The sequence below is a fragment of the Berghia stephanieae genome, chromosome 8 (assembly GCF_034508935.2).
Source record: "Berghia stephanieae isolate SIO BIC M18660-M18661 chromosome 8, UCSD_Bste_1.3, whole genome shotgun sequence".
Classification (NCBI taxonomy): domain Eukaryota; kingdom Metazoa; phylum Mollusca; class Gastropoda; order Nudibranchia; family Aeolidiidae; genus Berghia; species Berghia stephanieae.
Window position 1 is genome coordinate 16667068 of NC_088367.1, and position 12168 is coordinate 16679235.

General features: G+C 33.9%; 1 protein-coding gene across 2 annotated transcripts in view; it reads left to right on the top strand.

Annotated features, from left to right (window-relative positions):
* LOC144978270 (uncharacterized) overlaps positions 1-12165 on the top strand; it is a 33271-nt gene extending 21106 nt beyond the window's left edge. For both annotated transcript variants that reach the window (XM_078924117.1, XM_078924116.1), the window contains 4 exons: positions 1788-1913; positions 4651-4984; positions 5395-5532; positions 7210-12165. In XM_078924117.1, coding sequence (XP_078780243.1) covers positions 1788-1913; positions 4651-4984; positions 5395-5532; positions 7210-7383 — 772 coding nt within the window. In that variant the 3' untranslated portion in view covers positions 7384-12165. The remainder of the gene's footprint in view (positions 1-1787; positions 1914-4650; positions 4985-5394; positions 5533-7209) is intronic.
* Positions 12166-12168: the final 3 nt, after the last annotated feature.

Here is a 12168-nt window from a genome sequence, read left to right on the forward strand (position 1 = left end):
ACTTAAGTAATAAACAACAACCCAACATAACCTAACATCCCACAACCTCACAAATGTTGCGTTTATCTTCAATATTGAAGCTGCAGCATACAATATGGCTTGGATTGGATTTGAACGATGATAAGAAAATATTGTGTAAAAATTCACAAAATTCAATATGGATGAGTACATGTAAATTTATCCTGGTTGTCAAACATGCTGCAATCTGTGTCAGTAACATAAAATAACATAGTTATTCTCTCATATTATAGTTATATTAGCTAAAATAAGGAACAATGACAAGATACTTAGAACTAAACTGGCTTCTTATTCACCAACTCACGTCTTTATAATTTGGCATACAATAGGCATAATCAATACAAACATTCATACATGTGTAGGGTAGATCGCCCCAAATCCATAAGCCTCAGACTGTGTCACATACAATCTTTTCGTGCGTTTACATAATGCTCTTTTTCTTGGTGAATTGATATTTTTTAATATTCAGATCTTGAACTTCACATAACAATTGACATTCATACCAGTTATTATGAACTGAATTTTGAAAAATTTTCAGAAATGATGTTCACCGATCGTGTAGGAAATTGGTTCCATTGCCAAGTTGAAACCAAGTAGTCTACCACGATATGTTACACAATCTTTTAATTTGCTCCACTCTAATAAATCGATTCTGTGTGTAAAAATATTTTCCTCTATCATTCGTATGCAATTTTGATTTTAATGATAAACAGAGATGTTAAATCTCATTAATTTAAGTGTTTTTCTCTTTAGTACAGATTTGGGGCATGCCACTTTACCCCATGCCCCAAAACTGTACATGCCTCGCCCCAAATATGAAGTGTTAATCCAAGTATCCAAAAGATCACATTAATTTCAAAATATCAGCATTTATACAAGGCATATCCATTAAACAGGATTCTAAAAACAAGGGGTTCAAAACCAAAAGTAACACTGTTTCTATATGTATCAATAACCGTTACTATCATACCTTTTGTGTTATATTAAGCTCTCGTTTGATAAAGGGGAAACCCAAAACGTCCCCACCATTCGACTTTTTACATACACTGAAGCAAAAATTCTTCCACGTTATTGTCATATAAACTTCATTTTGAAAATAAATTAGGCTGTATGACTATAAATTTAATGCTGTACGGGTTTGGGGCATAAGCGTACGTATTTGGGGCGAGGGGGTTTGTTAATCTATTTTAATTTTTTTAGCTAGGTTAACCGATAATACTTTGCATGCATTTAAACCAAACCAATCAAAAGACGTCAAATAATTGGGTTTCTCATACAGTGGAGAATTTAGTTAAACCATGAGGTATAGAAACAGTGTATGGATGTGGGGCGATCTACCCTATATAATAAAGAGTAAAATATGGATTGCCTCTCTTACATTCATTGCATAATGTAAAAAGAAAGAAATAGACATTGATTTCAATTGACTCCAGTGATCCTTTTTTCTGATCACCAACTTTTCATAAATTGTTTTTTATGCATTGTTCAAGCTACAAACTCGTCAAAAGATTAGAATAGATATTTATTCTGCCATTTTGTGATTTTCACCAGGAAGTGCATAATTTCAGAGGAGGTCAAATCAGATTTGATCGGAGGATGGAAATGATTTATTTTTCTTATCAATATGAGCATGTCCTGGTAAATAAGGGTTTTTGCTTATCACTTCAAGAAAAAAAATATCTCTACCCTGCTTCTACATTATCATTGCAAGTCCGATGTTTTAAAATTTGAGATACTGGATCCCCTTTTTATTCTTTTCCATATTGCAGTCAAGATCTGCCTCACCAATGTCTCCTACAAGGAAGGAGAGGTAGCTGTGTTTGTCAATCCACATCGCCTGTTACTATCTGCTACTCAAAAAATTCTATTGATAGATTTAAATTCTCTGAAGACAGGTGATGTATTCAGTTTTAATTTTTTTTTTCTTCTGGTATTTAGATCTGCTGCTCGACTCTTTGTCTGTTTCAGAATTGTAAAACAGTATTTATCGTTTATGAATATCTTGTTGCCACTAAAGTTATTTGATATTTGACCTCAACAAATAGATCATTCTGTATGTCCATATATGCCTTATGTTTTTTTGTTTTGTTTTTCTGCTGCACATTTCTTATTTTGTAAAGTTATTTTAAATGTTATATTTTTTTTTCAAGGTGGTCATAGAAGAGATATGAGAGATGACTTTGATTGCCATCCTCTCCTGTCTCCCTCCGAGTCACTTACATAATGATTTTTGCTATTGTCTCATTGCGAGAAACATGGCCAAACCAAAACTGTTTTTTTTTTTACTTTAGACAGGATGGATTCCTGTAGTCCTTGTTAGAGAGGTAGCTCTTCTGTAAATATCTTCTTTCAACATATGGTATTTTCAGATGATTCCCATGGCATTTCTTTTCAAATGATTGTGTTCTTTTTATGATTTCTGAGGCTAATGTCCAACTTTCACAACCGAGTGCCTTATCTATTTAAGTTTGGAACTTTGTGTCATGGTCTTGCTTTTCCATTATATCTTATCCTGCCATTGCTATCATGTTTTCGGTTGTTGATCTGCCATCTTTGGTGACTGTAGCCCCAAGGTTTAAAGGATACCACTCCTTCCAGCTGTTGACCTTCTACTGTTAGCTTTGATGTTATCTTACTCTTCACCATCACTTAGCATTTGTCTGTATTTAAATGCAGTTGGTTTGATAACCAGCGGGTTAGTGAGATCCTCTAATTCTTTATCACTTCCTGCTATAAAGTCAATGCAAATCTGAGGTTATTGATAGTTCTTTCACCAATTTAACTAGGTGAAGGGTAAAGGTTGATTTTCTCCAGGAATAAATTGAAAACTACAGGAGAAAGTAAACAACCTTGGCACACTCCAGTTGATGTTTTGAAGAAACTACCGTTCTGGTTGTTCAAAAGAACTGCACTTCTAGAGCTTTTGTAAAGAGCCTCCATCAATTGTACTAGTCCCTTTTCTATTCCAAATTTCTGTATTGTGTGCTATAATTCGTCATGCCACACTCTATCAAAAGCCTACCAAAAGTTGATAAAATTATGGAAAAGATTCCTTTATGACGTTGCATGTGGTTTTCAATTTCTTTCGCTGTCTTCAATAATTGAAGTCCTGGTAGTGTGGTGGCTAGTTATGTGTTTCAGGGTGCTGTACACTTTCTGACTACTTCCTTTTTTCATCTCGTTTTCTCACTGGTGAAAACGAGATAACTAATGTCTACACACCATCAACTAAAACAAATCATAATATAGAAAATGTAGTTTTAGGATCGCCCATTAACCCTCATAAAATTATTTGGGGGCCTTTGGGAATCACATTAATGATTAAATAACAATTTATTCAACTGTACAATCTTTAAAATTAGACATTTCTGTGTCATAAGACAGTGAACTAGTCCTTCAGAGCCATTAGCCCCATAGAGCAGGATTTATCCCAGTTTCTATATCATGAAATGGACAACGGCTTACTACCCTTTGGATAAGATGCTAGTCTATCGCAAAATACTTTCCACTAGATCTAACAGACCTTGCTTCCCAATCACTGCTGGGTGGACAAGGGGGCCAGAAAAAAATTTCAACTGCACCCGGTAACAATCTTGGTTCTTTTGCGTATAAAGCAAATGCTCTACCAGCTGAGCTATTGGGATCCCCAAGACAGTAGAGTTATAAAGAAATATCATTCAATTATGATGTATTGAGAGAAGATATAAAGAAAAACAATGTTTTTAGAATTTGTGTAGAAATTTGTTTTCCTATTGTAACATTTTCCTTTGTAGCACTTTTGCACACTGGGTGATTCTCAATTTGTGATTTTATGTAAACTATTACACCACTCGAGAAATATATATATGAAGGGAACCTGTTGATCCATATAAAAATCTTATAGCAACATAAAGTGGTCAGAGGAAGATTGAAAGCTTTAGTTTTATACCTGCTTAAGTCTTAACTTAATGCTTGAATGTGGCAGCTGGTTTATTACAATTTTGAGACTGATATGTAACAATTTGTTTCATTGACTTCCACTTATCCTCCGAGCAATTGTTAAGTCCAATTTAGTTTAGATCTGGAGAAAAATACTGAGTGTTAGGCCAGCATTTTATTCAGAGGTTTAGAATCGATTAGAGCTTAATGGGTTGCACAGTTAAGGACTACAAGTTTACTTGTGATTTAATTAAATCCCCTCAATTTTTTAAAGACCAAAAATGATTTGAAGTGTTAAGGATAGCAAATTTTCTGTATGCATTGTCACGTTGCCTTTATCTATACTTGAAATTTTGAACAAAATTATTTTCTGTCTGGACATGCTTTGTTACCATTGATAGTATAAGTATGAAGAAAGCAATACTCAGTCTAGCCATTATTTAATAAAAAAAGAAAACGTTATTTATTTTTGTGATATTGTTTTTCATTATGTAAAATTGGTCTTGTGTAGAATGGCCAAAGGTCTCTAAGCTAAGAAAAAACTGTAGCAAAGGTGGACAAATAAGAGAAAAATGGAAGTTAGAAAATGCCCTGGAAACTGAATTCTTAATAGATTTGGAAACCTTACTTTAAACTTTTTTCTTCTTACAAATGTCTAATTATTTCACAAACTTTTCGGCTAATTTTTGATTTACCCTTTATTCAAATCTACAGGGTTACCAAACACTCTGGTTTAGAAGCCTTGTCCCCTTTTGGTAGGAGGAAGACCAGGTCACAGACCAGTTTGGGAGGCAGTCACCGACAAAAAGAATTGTACCACCACAATCACGATAACAACAATTACCGCAATCATCATTATTACCAATTAAGGAGCAAGGGCCATCTTTCTGCCATACCAGATTGCATTGCTCCTAAAAGCAGTGAGTCAGGCTTGTCTGGGTCCAGTAATTTAGCGCAGTCTCGCCATCGTTTAAAAACAGCGCTGGATTCTATTTTCACAAGTGCACCAGTGAAACCAATCAAATCATCAGCTCTTCACCATAATGAAGTGAGTTAAATGTATAGCCTTTGAAATTATTTGAAAAAGATCTGAAAAAGTGAAAAACAACTTTTCAGATCTTTAACTTATCCCAATACCCACTCTCTAATTTGTCACAAAATGTTTTGAGAATGATGCTTTATCTCATTTGCCTTTTTTCATTGTGTGAGTAATATTTTATCATGAAAATTAAGATGGATATTATGAAAGAGATCAAGTTTTTTAAAACCTTTTATTATTCACTAATCAATTTAATAGTTCAAACCAGCTATATAAAAAAGACCAATCTAGACCAATATGATCAATACCACTGATTTTTAATGGACAAACTAATATTATATCTGTTCTCTACTCTTTAACCTAGATTTTGTGCTTTTAAAGATGAACTATATTGTTGTTTTTACTCTATTCTATTGGAGTCAATGGATTGGCGTGATGGAGACATTCTGGCAGACATTTTACCACATGTCACTGATAGCTCACTCAACACACAACAGCAGTATGATGTAAACAGTCAGCATCTCGATCAGCTGCGGGTCCATCAATCTGATATGCAAGTAAGGGAGAGATGAGATATTTAATGAAATCACAAACGGAGAGACAATAAAAAAACAAAAAGAAAAATGGTACAAAATAATGCTGTACGACTCTTCCTCATGTAAAACAAATAATTGTTTAGCCACTTCTTATCAGTTGAGGGGAGTTTTTTTATTAAGATTTGTGGCATTTTTCTTAAAGCTTACCATCGCAGTGCTTCAAAGTATAAGAAAATGAGGAAGAGAGTTATAACTGATGCATTGTTGGCAGCTCTTTGTGGATAGCAATGATTACTCTAGTGCAACTTCTCCATAATGATATCCCTGAATAATGACAACCCCTGGATAGCGACATTGACCTCAAGTCCCGATTTTTTTGCTATATATTATTAGTAATATAAACCCCCAAATAGAGACATACATTTTAATAAAACCCCTGTTTAGCGACATCGTTATAACAATAATCAGCAGTTGATACCAATGCTCGATACCTGACCACTGTCATCCTGTACTCTTAACCAATAAAAAATGCTTTTTTTTCCTCCTAATGAGTTTGCTTGTTACCGACAAATCAGAACACATGTTTACTACACTGCGCGGAATCAGCGCTAGTTCATATAAAACCACAGCACTCTCAAGGGTCCATTAACCTTCCCTGTTAGCTATTTGTCTGAGGTCAGTGGAAGTTAACTGATATCAGGCAATGCCGTGTCCAATTGGGGAAATTATGGATATTTATGGTCTTATGTTGAAATAATGGGGAAAACAATATACAGCTCTTTCACTTTATTATGTACATTTGAAAACCCAATGTTTTTCTAAACGTCATTCCAAATTTGATATTATTGTGGTTATACCTAGTTTTTTTTTGTTGTATTTTTTTAAATATCGCAAGATGTGAATCTACTAGTTTTAAGTGCTTGTAAATTTTGGTGCACTTAAATATAAATTTTGGTATTCAAAACTCAGCAGTATCGCATGGATTTTAATTAAAATCAAAACTAAATGTGTACATCTGTGTTCTTGTGTGGTATTATTATATTGGCACTTAATTTTCCTGATTTATTCTTAGTTTTGTTAAATGGCATTTGAGCACTGTCTACGATCAAAACAATGACAGTACACCTTGGAGAGTGAAAGTGTAACTGGTATACCCTTTGTAAACAGGAAAAATACACATTCTTTCGTTGTTGGGACGTGTCTTCTTAGGCACTGGTCCATACGTCGCAGTGTTATATATTCACGGATCTCACCACGCCTCCTTTTCTGCCATCTTGAAAACATGGGAATAACATCACCCCTCGATCACGACATAATTTTCCAGTCCCGGGTGATGCTGTTATCCAGTGGTTGCACTGTATGATTGTATGTTGAAATTTAAAATAATAAATAGAAAGGTAATGAATAAGCTTTGTTTTTATACCTTTGTCAATCTTATATCTTTATAGTTTTGAAAATACCAGGGTGACATGTGAATTTCGAGGATTAGTAGCATAATTTAATAGTTGAGTATAAATTAATTTTGTAAATGAGAAAAGGTCCATTGAAAATTATAGGTAATTTTCTCAGAATGTATTTTTTTGTGCATACTAGATTAACTATTTTCCATAGTTTTAAAATTTTGATGAATGACTATTACTATTAATATTAGTATAAACATTAGGCTCAAGCATAAATTTATCTAACTTTTCTTCCCAGCACCAAGCAAGGAATTTCTTAGAACTCTTGGATAAAGATGAAAGTGAAATAAGTCTCGACCAGATAAACCATCGTATACCAAATTCCTCACCACCACCACCACCATCTTCCCACAAGCCCAATCACTTTTTCCCCTTTTCATCATCATCATGCCCTCCCCAAACATGGCTTTGAGGGCTGCCTCCTTTTTCTTGAAAATGAAATGCTATAAATTCTAATGCTCTGTTGCACAAATTATACATTATAAGGCAAAGTGAAAACCAGTTAAACTTGGAATTCAAGAATCAGGTTATAAGATAAGATAAGTTATACTTTATTGATCCTTTATTATAATTCAGTATCCCAACGGTATATAATAAAAAGACACTCCGACATTTTACTTATGCATTCATTCATTCAATAGACTTCACATATATTGAATTGAACATCAAGCATTCTAAGATAATGAATCTGTAAATATAAATTGCCATAAATGTTAAAATCTAACTTGTTTTATTTATCATTGCAAATCAAAATTTAAATTTCAGTGGGTTAAAGAAGATCTCAAACTTTAAAACTTAAAGTACCAAGGCGAAAAAAGGTGAGGGAGTGGTTGCTTTTGACAGTGTATGATGATCACATGGTAATATCCTAAGAAGATGAGATATTATTTGTTATTATTACTCTTTCAGCTTTTGAAATTACTCCGAGTGGTGTAAGAAATTCCTGCAAGTTATGGTTGCATCTTTTCTGCTGAGGTGGTTAAAATAAATTTTTAGACAATTTTGGAAAAGATGATTTACAAGTCTGTTAAATGAAAGTTTGATGTCATATTGAGTAACCTCTTAATATTTATTTCTCATTTAATTATTATTTTTACAGAAAATGTATGCTTTTTGATGTCTTGAGATTTTAAAACAGCATTATATATAGCCAAGCTGCAGTATTCACCATTTTTCCTGTATGTAACACACGCCTCCCATGGTGGTTTTGGTTGATTTTCAAGGACTCTTCATATGTAAACTATACATTTTTCCAATCATTGTGACTCCATTGGGTATGACCCAGAATCAGTTGAAGTTGGCTAACTTTTTGGTTACCATAAGTCTTGGTTTGACATCTGGTTTTCGAGCTTTTTAGCTCATACAGCTGATCTGATAGTCCCCTCACTATTGTTTGTCTACTCACACCAATTTCATGTGAAGTTGTAGAAGCATTCTGGAACTGGAATGGATTGTTTTCATTAACACGAAAGATTTGATGTTCTGTATTTGGTGTTGTAGAACATGGTCTGCCTGACCTTGCTATGACTTTTACAGATCGATCCAAACACAGAATGTTTTTGCTACACTATCCTGCCTCTACAAGTCCAATTGATTGGGCTCTTTCTTCAAAGTTAAAATAAAGAAGGCATAGTGTAGATTATTTAGTCGAATAACTACAAGAATGTTTGTTAGTGTAGGTCAGATGAAGCCGACAAAAGGTTTTCTTGTTTATGAATTTAATATATTTTCAGCGAACATACAGTATGGCACTTTGGGTGTGCACCTATGGTATGAATCATAGAATCTTTGAAATCAAATTCAAATTGTAGCCAGTCTCAAATTCCTATTTTGCAAAATCAATTTTTTGGAACTTCTATTTCGAAAAACTGCCATTCAGAATATTTCTTACATTTACATTAATTAACATGTTTGATATCAAATAATGGATAGAGAGGAACCATTATATTGGTGTAAATTTGATCTAAAACGGTTTGCTTTGAGATGTATCAGTGTTAAATCAAATTGGGTAAATTTGAAGTGAAGCAATTCTTTTGCAATTCTTTTCAATTAAATGATAATATGGTCTTTTTCATTGTATAACTATCAAGAGTTTCTCAATAATAACAAACAGAAAAAAATGGACATCTTCATTTTTCTTCTTTGATTTGATTAATTGTTTTGGCGTAGCAGTTCAACTGTAAGAAAAAAAAATACAACCCAAGTTGAGGAAGGAAGATTGTTTTATGGATTACTATCTTGTATTTCTGCTTCTTTGTCTGCCCTACTGTTCTACACAACAGATTTTTTGTGAATATTTTGTGCTTCTGCAAGTTATATAATTGATGTTAAAGGATGTCATGTATAAAATATTATTCATTTTTAAAAATTCAATACTGTGTTTGTTTGTTTTATGGTGCTTGTGACAAATGGTCATTTCAGTAACAGCGAAAATTATGATGACAAAATATTTAAAATTTTAAAAGATCTAGATCTATCTAGCTCTCAAATAGCGAAGGAGACCGAAGACAATGAAGAGTTCACCAGGTCCAAGAGTCCAAGAACGATTTATCCTTGTAGCCAGTCTGAGACCTTCTGAAAGTCTCACAATGACACCTGTATAGTGTATAATGTAAATGTTAATTTCAGTATCTACACAGCAAGTATGCATTACAAAATGTCAAGTAACCGTTAACACGTTTATTTAACGCACCAAATTTTTTATTCAGGTGTATTCAACGATGAATTGATTAATGCAGTGCACCTCAGATTATTCCTATGTAGCACTACTAAAGCCATGGGTGGGGATCCTGACCTCCAATAGCGAGCAGGGAGGTCCATACTGTGTCTTCTATCCCCCTATGTCTATTTTCCAACATGCTTTCTGTCTTTGTCTTGGAATGAGATTTCTTGGTTTTGTCCTGGCCCTGACCGGAGTCCTGGCTGGGAGGGAAACAGTCAAATGCATAGTTATTGTTTTTAGAGGTGATATTTTTTTCCTTGTAAATCATCTCTCTGTTATGTATTATTATATTTGTTATTTTTAATGTATAATGTAAGCATCTGAGTGTATTCCTCTTTGTTGGATTTTGTGCTTGTGTCCGGATGAGACTTATAGGTGATCTCAAGCTAAGTACATTGGTGGTTAGCTCTTGGAATCTACATCTGATCCCCTTTGTCTTACTTTCTCTTTTGTGCTTTAATTGTAATTCTAGAACTTTTCACTATCCCATTTTCTTCCTTTTTACTGGCGCTGATATGACCTTAATGTGTTGCAAGTGCCGTAAAACCCTGAAAAACAAACAAAACAAGTCCAGACTGCCACACCTCGGCTACAACTAAGTTGGGGTCTTTTGACCTTTCATGGCAGGTGGACAGGTCACTTTGGCTGTATCTTCTATTCCCCTATTTTTCCTTTTCCAGGTTGCTTTCTGTCTTTGTCTGAGAGAAAGAGTTCACTTGGTTTTCTTCAGGCCCTTGGCTGGGAGGGAAACAGTCAGATGTATAGTTTTAGTTTTGAGAGATATATATTTTCCTTTGCAAATAATCTCACTAATACTAATACGTAGTACTGTTATATTATATTTTTTTGAATACAATGATAATGATATGTAAACATTTGACTGTATCCCTCTTAATGGGATCCTGGTCTTGGGATCTGGATGACAATTTTGATTTTAGGTGGTCTCAAACTAAGCAATACATATTATAATATGTGCTCTTGAAATCTACATCTGTTTCCAGTTTGAACCAGTCACTTTAGTCTTACTTGTGGTATGACACTTACTTTTGGATCGGAGGGTCCTGGGTGCGAGCCTCGCTCAGTGCATAATTGAGTCCTTGGAGAAGGCTCTTTACTCACATTCTCTCACCATACTCGAGTGTAAAATGAGTACTTGGCCTTTAACAGTGTTGTCTTTGTCCGAAAAAAATGGTAATATCGCCTAGCCTAACCGGTGTCGTCATGTCTCGTTCCACTTGTTACATGTTGCTGTTGGTCAGGGACCCTTTGTAAAGCGCTTTGAGCATGTTTAGTGGATATCGCTCTATATAAAAGCTCAAGTTTTACTTATTCTCGTGAGCTTTTAATTGTAAATCTAGAAATTTAACCCCCAGTGAGCTTTATTACTCACTAGCATTGGCATTGTCTGGTAAATCACTTTCACATCAAAATACACCAACAATGGGGGCTTAAATAAAGGTGGGGGCATTAAATATGTTTCAGTGTGTGATAGCGATGATGTGACTAAGTGCCTGCTGCAGGGCATACACTGTCACATCACAAAGGGATAATTTTCTCTCTATATATATACACATGTATGTGCCTGTGGTGGTAAGCTGGTTTGCATTCTAACAGCTAGACTTACTGGTATTTGAAAATTTTAAAATAACACAAAATTCATCAGTATAAATGGTAAAATACCGTATCAGTTTTACATTAAAACACATTTAGGTCATTTCAGCGCCAGTAAAAAGGGAATGTAAGAGCTAAAAATTCTAGATTTACATTTGAAAGCATACGAGAAAATGTAAGACAAAGGACAAAGGGGAATGGTTCCAATAGGGAAGAGATGTAGAGTCCAAGAGCATACTATATTACATGTAGTATGTATGTATAATGAACGACATAAGTATTGCAAAATAAAAAGTTGTAACTCAAAAACAAAGTAAACTATTTAGGTCCCAAAGTTGATTATCTATAGTCCCGCTTTTCTGTACACATTTAAAAATAAATTGTGTATCAATATGTTAGGTAAATATGATAATGATATGCGAAATCTTTCAAGTCATCAGTGAAAACAAAACTTTAAATCATAAATGTAAGATTTTCTCACTTAAATACTAGTTTTTAAAAGTGCAAAGGAACAAAAACACGCCATGTTATTGATTTCTATATATATATATATATATATGGAGTGACCAATTATCCTAGAAAATAGTTTAATAAAATAAAAAACTGAGCTGACTTTTTATTTCCTGTCAACAAAAAAAGTCTGCCAAATATTCTTTAATTCTCTTTGTGTTAGTAATAGGTTAAATTTCGTATTAGTTTTAATATTTTCAACTGATATCACTTAGTTCAAAAGTTACACTTGTCAGAATTTTTGTTGCAATACTTTTGTCCCTCAATATATCTATGTTGTTATATATGTTCAAAAAGAAACCATCTCTCCTGAACACATTATGTGATGAGTGTCAATGCAACAACTTTCAAATA